Here is a 13,110-nt window from a genome sequence, read left to right on the forward strand (position 1 = left end):
AAAAAAAAAAAAAAAAAAAAATGTGTAGAAGAAAAGGAAAAGGTATTCATATCATACTAAAATAAACAGTAACAAAATAAACTATTCACACACTTTTATGTGTTTTCTAAGGTACCTTGAAGTTATGAAGAAATGACAACACCAGGCCATATTCCACTAATGCATAAAGAAAAAAGAAAGAAAAAAAAAGAAAGAAAAAAAAAGAAAGAAAAAAAAAGAAAGAAAAAAAAAGAAAGAAAAAAAAAGAAAGAAAAAAAAGAAAGAAAAAAAAGAAAGAAAAAAAAGAAAGGAAAAAAACATAATATCACACATTCATAATGATTTCACATCTATGTATTTTTTTCATTCCGTGTGATTTTATTTTTGTTTAAATTTTTTTTTTTTTTTTTTTTTTTGCTATTTCAGTCTTTAACGCTCTTTTTACGCATATACAAATGATAAGAAAAATTTACAAAGAGTTTAATACCTGTCTATGGAACAGCCAATACACGTTTCATTCCACATTGAATTGAAAAAGATACATAATCTTTTGCGAGAAAGAAAAAAAAAAAAAAATTCCAAACTGATAAAATTGAAAACTTGAAAAAATACAAAATGACACAATTATATATCAACCCTGCTCATTATACCAAAAAAAAAAAAAAAAAAAAAAAAAAAAAAAATGGCTCCATCAAACAATGGAATCTATTCCGAAAGATAAATCCACAAAAAACAGTATGCTACAACTTTAAAAGAGACGTATTTATACCCATGGGAATGTTTTTCATTTTCAAAACCTAATTTAATCGATCTTGCAAATTCACACACACACAATTATTGTTATTTCCCGCCTAATTTTCCACAAATCTACATCTGACATGAAAATGTGTGACAAGAACGGACTAAATCGACAGCTTATAAAATCGAAAAACAGAGGAGAAATAAAATAAGGCAAAATGTTAAAAAAGTAAAGAAGTAAGACTTTTCAAATATTTTTCCAAAAAAGGCTTATCAAAATAATACATCTTCAATGCATCTTTTTTTAAAAATAAAAAAAAAAAAAAAAAAAAAAAAAAAAAAACTTTTAAAAAAAAAAAAATTTTGCGAATGTTTTTTTTTTTTTTTAAAAAAAAAAAAAAAAAAAAAAAAAATGACTTCAAAACATTTTTTTCAAAATTTTCATATGAATGATAGTGAAATTTTGAGTCCAACTAAAAAGGGGATAAAGTTAGATGTGAGCAAATTAAACATTTTAAATTTTCCTAACACACCAAAAAAAAAAGAACAAAAAAAAAATGAAAATTATATGCTGGATTATAAAAAAATCCCAAAAAATACACATGACTTTTATTTTGAATTAAATCAAATAAATCAAGTAAATCAAACTGTTAAGAAAACCACAAATCGAGCTCACACTAGCAGCAAAGAAAAAAATAGGAAAGAAAAATACGACTTTGACAAATCTTCTTCTTCCCTATTTTCTTCCTCTGTCACATCATATACATGCTCTTCAGATAGTAATTCGTCAGCATATATTTCGCATGCTTTGCAAACTTTGCACACATCGTGTACGTCGTCTACCTCATCATTGCAAAACCTAGGACAAAAGAAAAAGCATAACAAACGAAAGAGTCACAGTAAAAATTATGAACACATGAGGCGATCCCCACGAAATTTGAACCCAAATAAAACCGGTGCAGAAAATTATGTTAAAAAACAGAAAGATGCAGAGGCAGGAAGAGAAAACAAAAGGTATTCCGAAAGGAGAGGGCCAGACAAAGTACATGATGAGGCTCGAGTCCTGAGATCGGCCTCAAGGAGCAAACCTCATAGTAAACCTGATAGAAAAAGTGGTGGAAAACCTCATAGCAAACCTGATAGCAAAAGTGGTGGAAAAGCGAATAGAAAATCGATTAGTAAACACAATAGTCTAAAGCCGAGTAGGAAGCAAAGCATAAAGAAAGACCACAAAAAAGTAATCAGTGCAACACGGTCTAGTGTTCTGTTGAAGAGAAAAAGCGAATGCCTCACGAAAGATTCGTACATGTATAGCAACCTTGTGAAAAGGGCAAAAACGGGAAGAGTTTTGAACACTACAGACACTAGATGTGGAAGCAGCATTACGAAGGAAAGCACCCAAGTAGGTAGCGAAATAAGCAGCCAAGTAAGCAGCGAAGAGGGAAGCGAAGAAGACTACCAATTGAGCAGCGAAGAAGACAGCCAAGTGAGCAGCGATGGTAGCTTTGAAAGCAGCAACCAAGGGAAAATCAGCCGCTCCACTAGAAGCAACAAATTGACCAAGAAAAATGAGAAAACTCACCAGAACGCACAACATCTAGCTAAACAGATAACAACAGTGAACAAACGAAGCAGCATGCTTCCCATGAATCAGCAAAAAAACAAAAGTGTGAATGAATCTAAGGAACAGAACAAAGAATTCACAAATGAGGAAGTGGCAAAACTAACAAAAAATACATCTATAATAGAAGTAGACACAAACTGCTGCCAGTATGAAGACGGGATCATATATGAAAGTGTGCTTATAAACAAAGTGAAGTATTGTATAGGAGACAATGTCATGGTTTTTTATGCCAACAATGAGGATATCAATGAGAAAGGTAGTTCAAAACGACTGAGCAAGCATAAAAAACAGACGAAGACATATAAACTGAGAAAAGGAAAAATCTCAAGCTTTTATCAAAACACTAAGGGAAATAATATGCAAGTAGAAATATGCATATACTTTGATCAAACTGATGAATCCTATATAAAAGAACTAGCTGAAAAACAGAAATCAAGACGTTCTAAGGCAGATTTTGAAAATTTTTTGGATGAAAAAACAAAGAATTTTTATTTACTGGGAAATATTGAATTTAAAATATTAGATGCAAAAATGATTTTAAAAAAGATACACGTAGTACATAATGAGGAAGAATTATTTGATAAAGACAAAATATCCAAACCAGGGAAAGACAAATTTTTGTGCACTCATTATTTAAAAGAAAGAGAAGAAAGAATATGTGAAGTGCAAAATGATGAACATTGGGAAAATTTAGTACTAGGTTCAAGTGACCTATATTATTGCTTTTCCAATAACAAAAAAAGTAGCAAAAATAAATCTTTAAAATTGATTATAGATAAATTAAAAGTAAACGAAATGGTAGATTCTGCATCTAAAAGGGAAGGTTCTTCTACTTCCTCTCCAGCGAAAAATCAAAAGTCTAGCACCACAACTCATTCCAAGAGCAAAGAGTCAAGTGTCAATACTATAATGACGAAAAATAAAGCCAAAACAACCACCAATGGAGAAAGTATATCCAAGAAGGGCGCAGCAAACAATTTTAATGTAGATATAAAACATTTCATAAAACAAGACCAAGAGAATTATTACGTAAACTTGTTAAGGAATATAACAGATCCCACAGATAAGGCAATTCGAATGATGCAGCTAGATGTAGTTCCTAAATATCTTCCATGTAGAGAAAAAGAAATAAAAGAAGTACATGGGTTCTTAGAATCTGGTATTAAACAATCAGGCAGTAATCAAATTTTATACATTAGTGGAATGCCAGGAACAGGAAAAACAGCCACTGTATATAGTGTGATTCAATTGTTACAATACAAAAGTAAACAAAAATTAATACCAGAATTTAATGTTTTCGAAATCAATGGGATGAATGTTGTACATCCGAATGCAGCATATCAAGTGTTTTATAAACAAGTTTTTAATAAAAAACCACCTAATGCTTTAAATTCATTTAAAATACTTGACAGATTATTTAATCAAAATAAGAAAGATAGTAGAAAAGTGTCCATATTAATAATCGACGAAATTGATTATTTGATTACCAGAACTCAGAAAGTCCTTTTTACTCTTTTTGATTGGCCAACAAAGGTAAATAGCAAATTAGTTCTTGTAGCTATTTCAAATACTATGGATTTACCTGAACGCTTAATACCTAGATGTAGATCCCGTCTAGCTTTTGGACGTTTAGTTTTCAGCCCATATAAAGGAGATGAAATTGAAAAAATAATAAAAGAAAGATTAGAAAATTGTAAAGAAATAATTGATCATACAGCTATACAGTTATGTGCAAGGAAAGTTGCAAATGTATCTGGAGATATTAGAAAAGCTTTACAAATATGTAGAAAAGCATTTGAAAATAAAAGAGGACAAAAAATTGTACCAAGAGATATAACAGAAGCAACTAATCAATTATTTGATTCCCCATTGACTAACGCAATCAATTATTTACCTTGGCCATTTAAAATGTTTCTTACATGTGTCATAGTAGAGTTACGTATGCTGAATGAGTTTATTATACCTTATAAAAAAGTCCTCAACAGATACAAAGTATTAGTTGAAACAAGCGGAAGGTGCATAGGTATGTGTAGTAATTCTGAGTTATTTAAAATTATGCTAGACAAACTAGTCAAAATGGGGATTCTGCTTATTCGACCATATATACCTCTTGAAAAATTAGCAAAAAATAAAAATAAAGAAATGCTTTTAGGCTTCAACGAATCATCCAAAAAAAATTCTGCAGATAATAAATCCACCAAAACACAAGTTAGCGCTGAAATTGACAAAGAATCAGGGGACATGGGCATAGAACTCAATGTCGAAACGCAATTAATAATTACTGCGCTTATGAAGGATTCAGAGTGTTCTCAGAAGCTCAACTTTTACTAACGTATTGCCTCTCAACTGGCCTTGTCAAGTCCTGATCGTTCCCAGTTTCTTTTGTTTCTCAGTCTACATACGTACAAACATATATATATATATGCATGCGTGTGTGGGTTATTTTTCTTTTTTTTTGAAGTCCTATAAAACACAAGGTCCGGCGGTGCGTCTTTTCGGACTCCCCAATGCATTCTCGAAACTACTAATTGTTGTCTGTTAATATGGCATATAGTTTATGCACTTTTACCTTTTCTCTTTCTCTCGTTTTTTAAACCATTTTTTCGTACTGCATCTGCTAATTTATCATTTTAGGTGATTTCTGTAATTTGATGCTGCTACCAATTTGATGCAGCTACCCAATTTGGAACAAGTTAGAAGCCAATATACACAGTCCATCACATGTGCATTAAACGGAACAAGGGTCCTCTGACAATCACGTAGGAATTCCATCGGAGTGTCCAAAGTTGAAGTGATATCCTGTTTCTACAATCCCTGTAACCCATGGAGACCACATGCAGCAGAATGTTCGCATGTATCATTTTTATTCTATTTTATTCTATTCTATTTTGTTTTTTAAATTTAAAAAGTCGTTTACGATATGAATTTGTCAACTCGTGAAAGTGTTTTTTTTTTTTTTTTACAAACAAAAGAAAACAAATAGACTCATTAGATTGGGATGTGGCACATATGGAGAAGTACATGTATCAACCACTTGGTATAGCTCATGTCATATACAATTCAAAGGTGCATCTACTCATGCGATATATATGTTTGTTGTGCAGAATTTCCATATTGAAAAAACATCGAAGTTTTCTACTTTTATTTCACCCCTTTTCTTTGCTTTTTCTTCTTCTTAACATAATCGATTATTTTTTTAACCGAATGTGTATTTTCGTCTGACTCTTCACTACTTTCCATTATTCGTTTCTTCTTGACCTGAAAAAAAAAAAAAAAGGAAATAGAAAAAGAGATGCAGTAAGGTTAACACATACGAAAGGGAGATATATACTACATTTTTTTTTTTTTTTTTAAGAACATAACGAGATGATAAACACCGTTTGGACATTCAAAATATGCATTCATATAATATGGATATGTACATGACACCTTAACAAATGTGTCGAAATTCCATTATATAGGATCATATCTAGCCATGTATGTAAATATTTTTTGGTGATGTCTTTGGTTAGGATGTCCAAAGAACGAAAAAAAAAAATGCAATAACAACACATATTCATTTTTTCGTTTTATTTTAACAGCTATTTTGTTTACAAGATTGGCTGTAAGGGCTCAAATTTTACTGCCCTGGCTTTTATAGCGTTTTCAGAATAACTTACATTCAAATTAGTGAAAACATTACTGTTGATGTTATCAAATTTTCCCATCTTTTTTATCTTCTTGTCATTAATCATATTTTTTTTAAAAATAAAATCTTTTAGGTTGTCCATCACACCGTTATTCTGTCCTTTTTTTGTCTCATTCATTGTGCTACTTCTCGAATTTGTAATTTCATTTTTTTTTAGTTTTACGTCACACTTTATATTTTTCCTAGCCTTTAAATTTTGAAGAGGGCACTGAACCTTTGTGTTGTCATTTTCTTCCTCTTCTTCATCTTCCTCGTCTTGATCAATATATTGATCATATTTGCTGCATTCCTTATAATTCACACTAATCTTACTAATGAGCTTATCAACATCTTTTTCATCCGTAAACTGGACGTCATTTATATGCATTGAGCATTCTTCTTTAAATACTCGGGATGTGTCCATATTTTATAATTCGTATCAAATTGTGCATATATATATATATATGTACATATGTGTGCCAACACAAATAGAAAACTATACTATATCTCCCACCCCACCATAAAGAACTAGTTGATATAGGTGGGAGGACATCTATGCGAACATATGTAGTTTCGAATGTACAGACGCATTAACTGTAGCACATAAGTGGATCATGTAAAACCTGTTATCACTGCATGTCCATTAAGGATGTCCTTAAACGTGCAGTGCTGAGATTGAAAATTGTTTTTTATTTCACCTCCATCTGAGGATGACCTCATGAAGTTGTTTCACACTCGAGTGGTTAACATGTAAGTACAAACATGTGTGAGTGCACTTCATATTAGAAAATACTTGTTATGACAGTAGATACTCTGTTTTTCTTTTTTTTTTTTTCCCTTTTGCCCACCTACTTATGGAGCCATTTTGTGTAGGGATATTTTTTTTTTTTATTTTTTTAACAACTTTCACTAATAATAGGCAGGTCATTCTTTTTTTTTTTTTGTTCCATATTTTTCGTTTCTATTTATTAAGCACTAAATTACGTAGTAAAATGCATACGTGCAAACATACATATGCATATTTATGTGCATATAAATATATACATATATATATTTTTTTTTCTTTTTTCCCCCCAATAAAATGAAATAAGAAACGGTAGGCTAAATTGAGATTTTATTCTATGCGTGTTTACTTATTTTGTTTCACTTCATTTTTTATTTCATTTTATTTATTAATTTTTTTCTTTTTTGCAAAATAGTCCCATCTATATTTAGGTATACTTAAGCAGCCATATTGCAATTTCGATATAATTTCTGTACCCTCTCCCTCCCACCTGTAACACACGCTTTTGAATAAAAATTCCTTGTATAACAATAATACACATTGCGTAAAAATAACAAAAAAATTTTATTGTTAAGTTTGGTCTATCATTTAATATTTATAAAAGCTGTTCCTATTCGCTGATTTTACCTTAACACATTAAAAGTTGTATATTAAAGAATAAGAATTTTTTTTTTTTTTTTTTTCTGCCCTCTCTCCCACCCACCCCCTCCTTCCTCTTCTTCAATTTTTAAAATAAAAACATTAGAGCTTAACCTTATACAATCCGAAAAAGAGTAGAAAAAGTGGAATGACAAAAGACGTAACAAAAGAATAGTAAAATTAAAGAAAAATTGAAATGGTCCTACTAAGCAACAGTGCGTTTATTGAACAGTTGAATAAACTATGTGGAGAAGAATATGAGAAAAAAAAAACATCCATTTGGATTACCATGAAAAAAGGTAAGTATATGGACAGAGCAATAACTTATCCCCCATTGATACAAATTTATATAATATATATCCAAATATACATTATTCTTAGCGTCATAGTTGTATACCTTTTGAATAAAGATAATGTATTCACGTATGTACATGTGCATATAAACATTCTGCAAAACATTGAGTGTAAAAAAAAAAAAAAAAAAAAAAAAGAGTAGTAAATGAATAATACATATGATTTAATTTGCCTTTTCATTTTCCCCACATTTCACAACCTAGTCAAACGAAGCATCGTGAAAAATATCATCCCAAGAAAGGAAAACTCAGAAAAGAAAAACAAAAGGACAAATAAAGATGACAATAAATGTAATAAGAAATATGTATGTTTGGTTAGAGCAACTGATGGCAAAAAAAAAATTTCAACGCATGTATATGATAATGTTATTAATTTTTCGCATGAATTAAACAACATCATGAAGATTTAACATACTTTATTATCCATTTTTATTTGTCTATAAATTAAACTGGGAAAAAATCACATTTATAGCGAAATGGTACTAATGTTGTATATTAGCATCATTATACCATAAGAACTTAACATCGTGGAAGCGTTTAAAACATGAAGCATTTTTGTTGTGTCATCATAAAAACACATTTGTTGTTATATATGAAGGGACCGAATGATGTGCCAAGGGTGTGTGTGCAAATATTCCCTTTTTGAACTGATATAATTGACAGACAATAATTGAAAAAAAAAAAAAAAAAAAAAAAAAAAAAACCTATCCCTCGAACGTGGGCGAATAAATTGAGATTATATATATATAACATCACTTTTTAATGAATTCATATGTTCGATTTAAATGTTTTAATAGCAATGGAAAATTCAATGATTTAAAAATGCATGAATATTAGGTCACCGAACAGTTGAAATAATATCTTGTATGTGCGCGAGAAAAAAAAAAAAAAGAAGAAAAAATAAACTAATAAAATAAGAACGAAATAAGAACGAAATAAGAACGAAATAAGAACGAAATAAGAACGAAATAAGAACGAAATAAGAACGAAATAAGAACGAAATAAGAACGAAATAAGAACGAAATAAGAACGAAATAAGAACGAAATAAAAACAAAATAATAACAAAATAATAACAAAATAATAACAAAATAATAACAAAATAATAACAAAATAATAACAAAATAATAACAAAATAAAAAGAATGAAAAGCATATACAATACATAACATAGATATGGATATGTAATGCCTATCATAATAATATACCTTATACCTATGCTCATATATAGGTACACGTGCACATGCACAGCACATACCCGAATATGCATGAGCACGTCCACGCATTCCGAATTGCAAAGGTGCAAAAATTGGTTGACACGTTTCCACATTTCTTTTGTGCAGTAGTTTATTCTTTTTTTTTTTTTTCTTTTTTCTATTTTTGTTTTATTATTATATTTTTTTTTTAATTTTTTTTTTTAGTTTTTTTATATTTTTATATTTTTTTTTTTTTTTTTTTTTATTCCCATTATTACCCATTTTGACAACACTACTATATGACCTGACAACCAAACATAATTTCATATGCAAAAATTCGTCAATTCCCTTGATTATAAAAAAAAAAGTTCCTGTCTTTCCTGCTCCTGGACCATTAAATCGTTCAATACTCTAGATGTATTTTTTGACTTTTTTAAATAAGTATATAATTTATATGTTAGTATTTTTCTCGCCTTTTGCTTCTGCAATTTCGTTAAATGTATGCTATCCATAACGCTTAAAAACTGAAGAATAAGATCATCTTGATTTTCTACAGCATTTTTATAAACCTCTGGTAGGTACAAACAGGCATACTTCTCATTTTCTTCACTTTTTGTATCACCACTTAACGGGAATGGATATTCATCCATGTTTTGTGAGTGCACATTTTGAGAATGCACATTTTTTGAATTCATATTCTTTGAGTGCATATTCTTTGAATGCACATTTTGTTCGTCACTCATATTGATACATTTCTGTTCGTACTCATTTCCAACTGTGTTCATCTCTACACCTTTTGAAGAACAATTTGGGTTAGGAAACTCAATCAAGAAAAATTTTGAGGGATTCAGTAAATAATACACGTAATCTGTAAATGAACTCGAGAGGTTGGAAATGTCAAAAGTTTTGCTACAAGGGCTTTCGTTCTTTTCGTCCCTGGGACTGAGACTACTTTCGCCAATCCCTCTATCCGCTGTACCTTCGACATTCCTTTCAGAAGTTGCACTCTCAAGATTCCCTTTTTCTGCAATTATAATTGCAGAGGTTGTACTGCTGGAGTTCTTTCCATGCTTATCGCCCTGCCTTGTGATAGAACTGCTGGGTGTCTTTAACGAAAGTGACATATTAGTGGAGTGAAATAAATTTGTTTTGCATTTTAGTGGGAAAGCAAAAAGATCACATTTATTTTTATCAAAAGTGATTTGACATTTCTGTAGACATGCTTTTTGTTTCGAATTTAAGATGTTATAAGGAGCTAGCTGAATATTTCGTGTGTCTCCAAATATAATTATATTCGTTTCTGTATATACATACACATTTGTATCTATGACATTTTCTATCTTCAAACTTCTCGTAACTAAATGGATATCTAAATTGTTTGAGTTAAATATGGTTGAAATCATTTCTACACATAAAGAAATAATATAACAATTAACACATGCATGTATTTTCAGATATTCCATTTTGGATAAAATAAAAATGTTACATTCTTTACAATTTATTATGTTAACGATGTTCTTGTCATTTGTAATATATATAGTTTGCCCTTGCTGATTTTTTATTTCAATTATATCGTTCTTTACATTTTCAATACTGTAATGTGATCCCTTTCTGAGATCTTGATCAGTCGATGAGTTCCGTGAGCATAATATGTTACGGGAGCATGATGAATTACTTGAATTGCTTACAGATTCTCCAAATGAATCGTTAGTACTATATAAAACACTACACGGTTGGCCAGTTTCACTATTACAATTTGAAGAATTCTTAAACAATACTACATTGTCTCGTTGTTCTGTTGCATATAAATTGCTTAGTAACCATGTTAATATATCTTTCGTTTTATATAAAATTTTTGGTTCATTTTTTTGTAAGTACCTCTCATACACATTTGTATGATCCCCTGTATCAATAATAAAATCTAAAAGGAAAAAGTTTTGATTTTTAAAATACAACGGAATGTCTGTCAGTTTACTACTGTTCAGGATATCTGCTGCAGATAAAAATGCTACCAGATATGTCTTTAAAAAATGATTATAATTACTTCCACAAAAATGGAAAAAATCGGAGAAGTTTGATTTGCACACACAGTTGCTTGGGCTACCACTTGGATTTGTGTTTCCCACAATGTTGCTTCCTATCCCACTTGGACTGACGAGGGATCGCGAGGAACAGCTAAAACTTGGCCAACTGTCTTCACTCAAAGTTTTGTCATATTTCTTTTTCACATTATCAATTTTTAGAAATTGTAGAATTATAAAAAACATAACTAATTCAATACGCACCTCTTCATTTAGCCATTTTTCCCTCCACACATGAAATTTGTCTTTGTCTTTCATCTCTCTGTCCTTTTCATTGCTATTTCCATGTACCTTTTTTGTTTCTTCTTGATCATTCAAAAGATTCTTTTCTTTTTCCATTACGGTACATTTTTCATAGTTCATATTTGTTTCTGTTTTGTAAACTTCAACGTTCCCGTGCATTGCATCAAGATTATTTTCACCTCGTCCATCATGGGTGTACAGAATTTGTCCAGATTGTTGTTCCTCAAATTTCTGGTTTTTATTATGATATACCTGCTGTTCACATTTCTTATCAAATTCTTGTGAGTACAATTTTTTAAAAGTGGCGTTAAATATAGTCTTTTGTTTATTAACATTATTCTTTTTTTTCACAGTTTGTAACGTTACACTTAATAATATCCATAAGGACTTACAAATATTGTGATTAAAATTTGCCCACAAAATATTATCTTGATTTTTTATAATTTCATTATAACTTAACCAAGTGTCAATAGTAACATAAATTTCATCATTATCATTCATATTTTTATCATTGTTAAAATTCGATTTTGTATTTTTAAAATATTCATAGAAATTTTTTAAATAAGTTAATAAAGAACATTCATCCATCTTATTTGTTGTGTATATAATAGCATGGTCGAATATTTCTTTTCTTATAAATAATTTCCTTTCTTGATTTATTCCTCTGCTTAATGGGTCATTCTTCTCAGCTTCCATGTTGATTATCACAATCAATTTTTATTTTTTTATTTTATTCTATTTTTTTTTCTTCTCCCCTCATCTGTTTCTTGTGTTTACAAATCTCATTAGCCCCGTTCGTGTATGAGTAGCTGTGTTTGTGGTTGTTCTTTCTGGTGTATGTTCAGATATACGTTCTGGTGTGTGTTCAGATGTATGTTCAAGAGTATACTCTCTTGTGCTTGCTGTTGTGCTTGCTGATGTACTTGCTGAAGTGCTTGCAGGAGTAATCTGGGGTGTAATCGTAGGAGTACTTGCTGAAGTACTTGCTGGTGTACTTGCTGAAGTACTTATTGACGTACTTACTGATGTGTCTTCTGAAATATGTTCTGATATGTGTGATGTCGTTCGTGCAGCTATACATGGAAGTATGCGTTCAGTTGTTAGTTCAGAAGCGTACACAGGTATGTGTTCACGCGCACGTTCAGGTGATTGTTCAGATGATTGTTCAGGTGAATGGTCAGGTGGTTGTTCAGGTGAATTATCAGTTGAATTATCAGTTGAATTATCAGTTGAATGTTCCGGTGAGGACGCCGGTGAGGGTGCGGGCGTAGCTGCTGTTGAATGAGAATATGTAAATGCACGTGCATGTGTTGGTTTAAATTTTTGTGAAGTGTTTTCATGGGTGTTACCATGGGCAGGTGTTCAGCTGCAAGCATGTTTGCACAAGTAGAAGTGTAAATAGGGATGTATTTATGTAAATACACATCTATATACATGTATGCATATATATATGTGTGTGTGTGTACCCTTTTTTTTTTTTTTTTTTATGCACCTTTGTGTGCAATTTTACACGTCTTTATATAGACGTACCTATTAACCGAGCTTGGCAGAAACGTTTCTGCCTTTTTCGTTGTTCTCCCGGGGGAAGCATGAAATCCAAAGAATTTTTTTTTTTTTTTTTCTATTTGGTCTTAATACCTTTTGTTCTTTTCTACTTTTTTCACAAGGCGCACATGTACAAACACATACCCCTTCTCTTAATGTGTGTTTATATGTGATTAATTAATGTGTGATTTATTAATGCATATTTTTACTTTTATGTGCTTTTATCCTCTTAGTGCTTTCTTGGTCTAGGAGAAAAAAACTTTC

At 30.6% G+C, this 13,110-nt stretch overlaps 4 protein-coding genes across 4 annotated transcripts; 2 read left to right on the top strand and 2 right to left on the bottom strand.

The window, feature by feature from the left end:
- Positions 1-1,129: 1,129 nt before the first annotated feature.
- PGO_130370 (origin recognition complex subunit 1) lies at positions 1,130-4,672 on the top strand (the record flags this gene model as incomplete). Its single annotated transcript, XM_028689553.1, has 1 exon — positions 1,130-4,672. The coding sequence occupies one exon, from the start codon at positions 1,130-1,132 to the stop codon at positions 4,670-4,672; it is 3,543 nt and encodes a 1,180-aa protein (XP_028545354.1).
- An 810-nt stretch (positions 4,673-5,482) lies between these two features.
- PGO_130380 (hypothetical protein, conserved) lies at positions 5,483-6,432 on the bottom strand (the record flags this gene model as incomplete). The annotated part of the gene is made up of 2 exons (XM_028689554.1): positions 5,483-5,599; positions 6,019-6,432. 2 exons carry the CDS (start codon positions 6,430-6,432, stop codon positions 5,483-5,485), a joined length of 531 nt encoding a protein of 176 aa, XP_028545355.1.
- Positions 6,433-7,627: 1,195 nt separating this feature from the next.
- On the top strand, positions 7,628-8,194 carry PGO_130390 (signal recognition particle subunit SRP14; the record flags this gene model as incomplete). The annotated part of the gene is made up of 2 exons (XM_028689555.1): positions 7,628-7,730; positions 7,989-8,194. The coding sequence occupies 2 exons, from the start codon at positions 7,628-7,630 to the stop codon at positions 8,192-8,194; spliced, it is 309 nt and encodes a 102-aa protein (XP_028545356.1).
- A 1,136-nt stretch (positions 8,195-9,330) lies between these two features.
- Positions 9,331-11,997, bottom strand: PGO_130400 (hypothetical protein, conserved; the record flags this gene model as incomplete). The annotated part of the gene is made up of 1 exon (XM_028689556.1): positions 9,331-11,997. The coding sequence occupies one exon, from the start codon at positions 11,995-11,997 to the stop codon at positions 9,331-9,333; it is 2,667 nt and encodes an 888-aa protein (XP_028545357.1).
- Between the last annotated feature and the right edge of the window lie 1,113 nt (positions 11,998-13,110).

The sequence above is a fragment of the Plasmodium gonderi genome (genome assembly GCF_002157705.1).
Source record: "Plasmodium gonderi DNA, contig: Chr13, whole genome shotgun sequence".
Classification (NCBI taxonomy): domain Eukaryota; phylum Apicomplexa; class Aconoidasida; order Haemosporida; family Plasmodiidae; genus Plasmodium; species Plasmodium gonderi.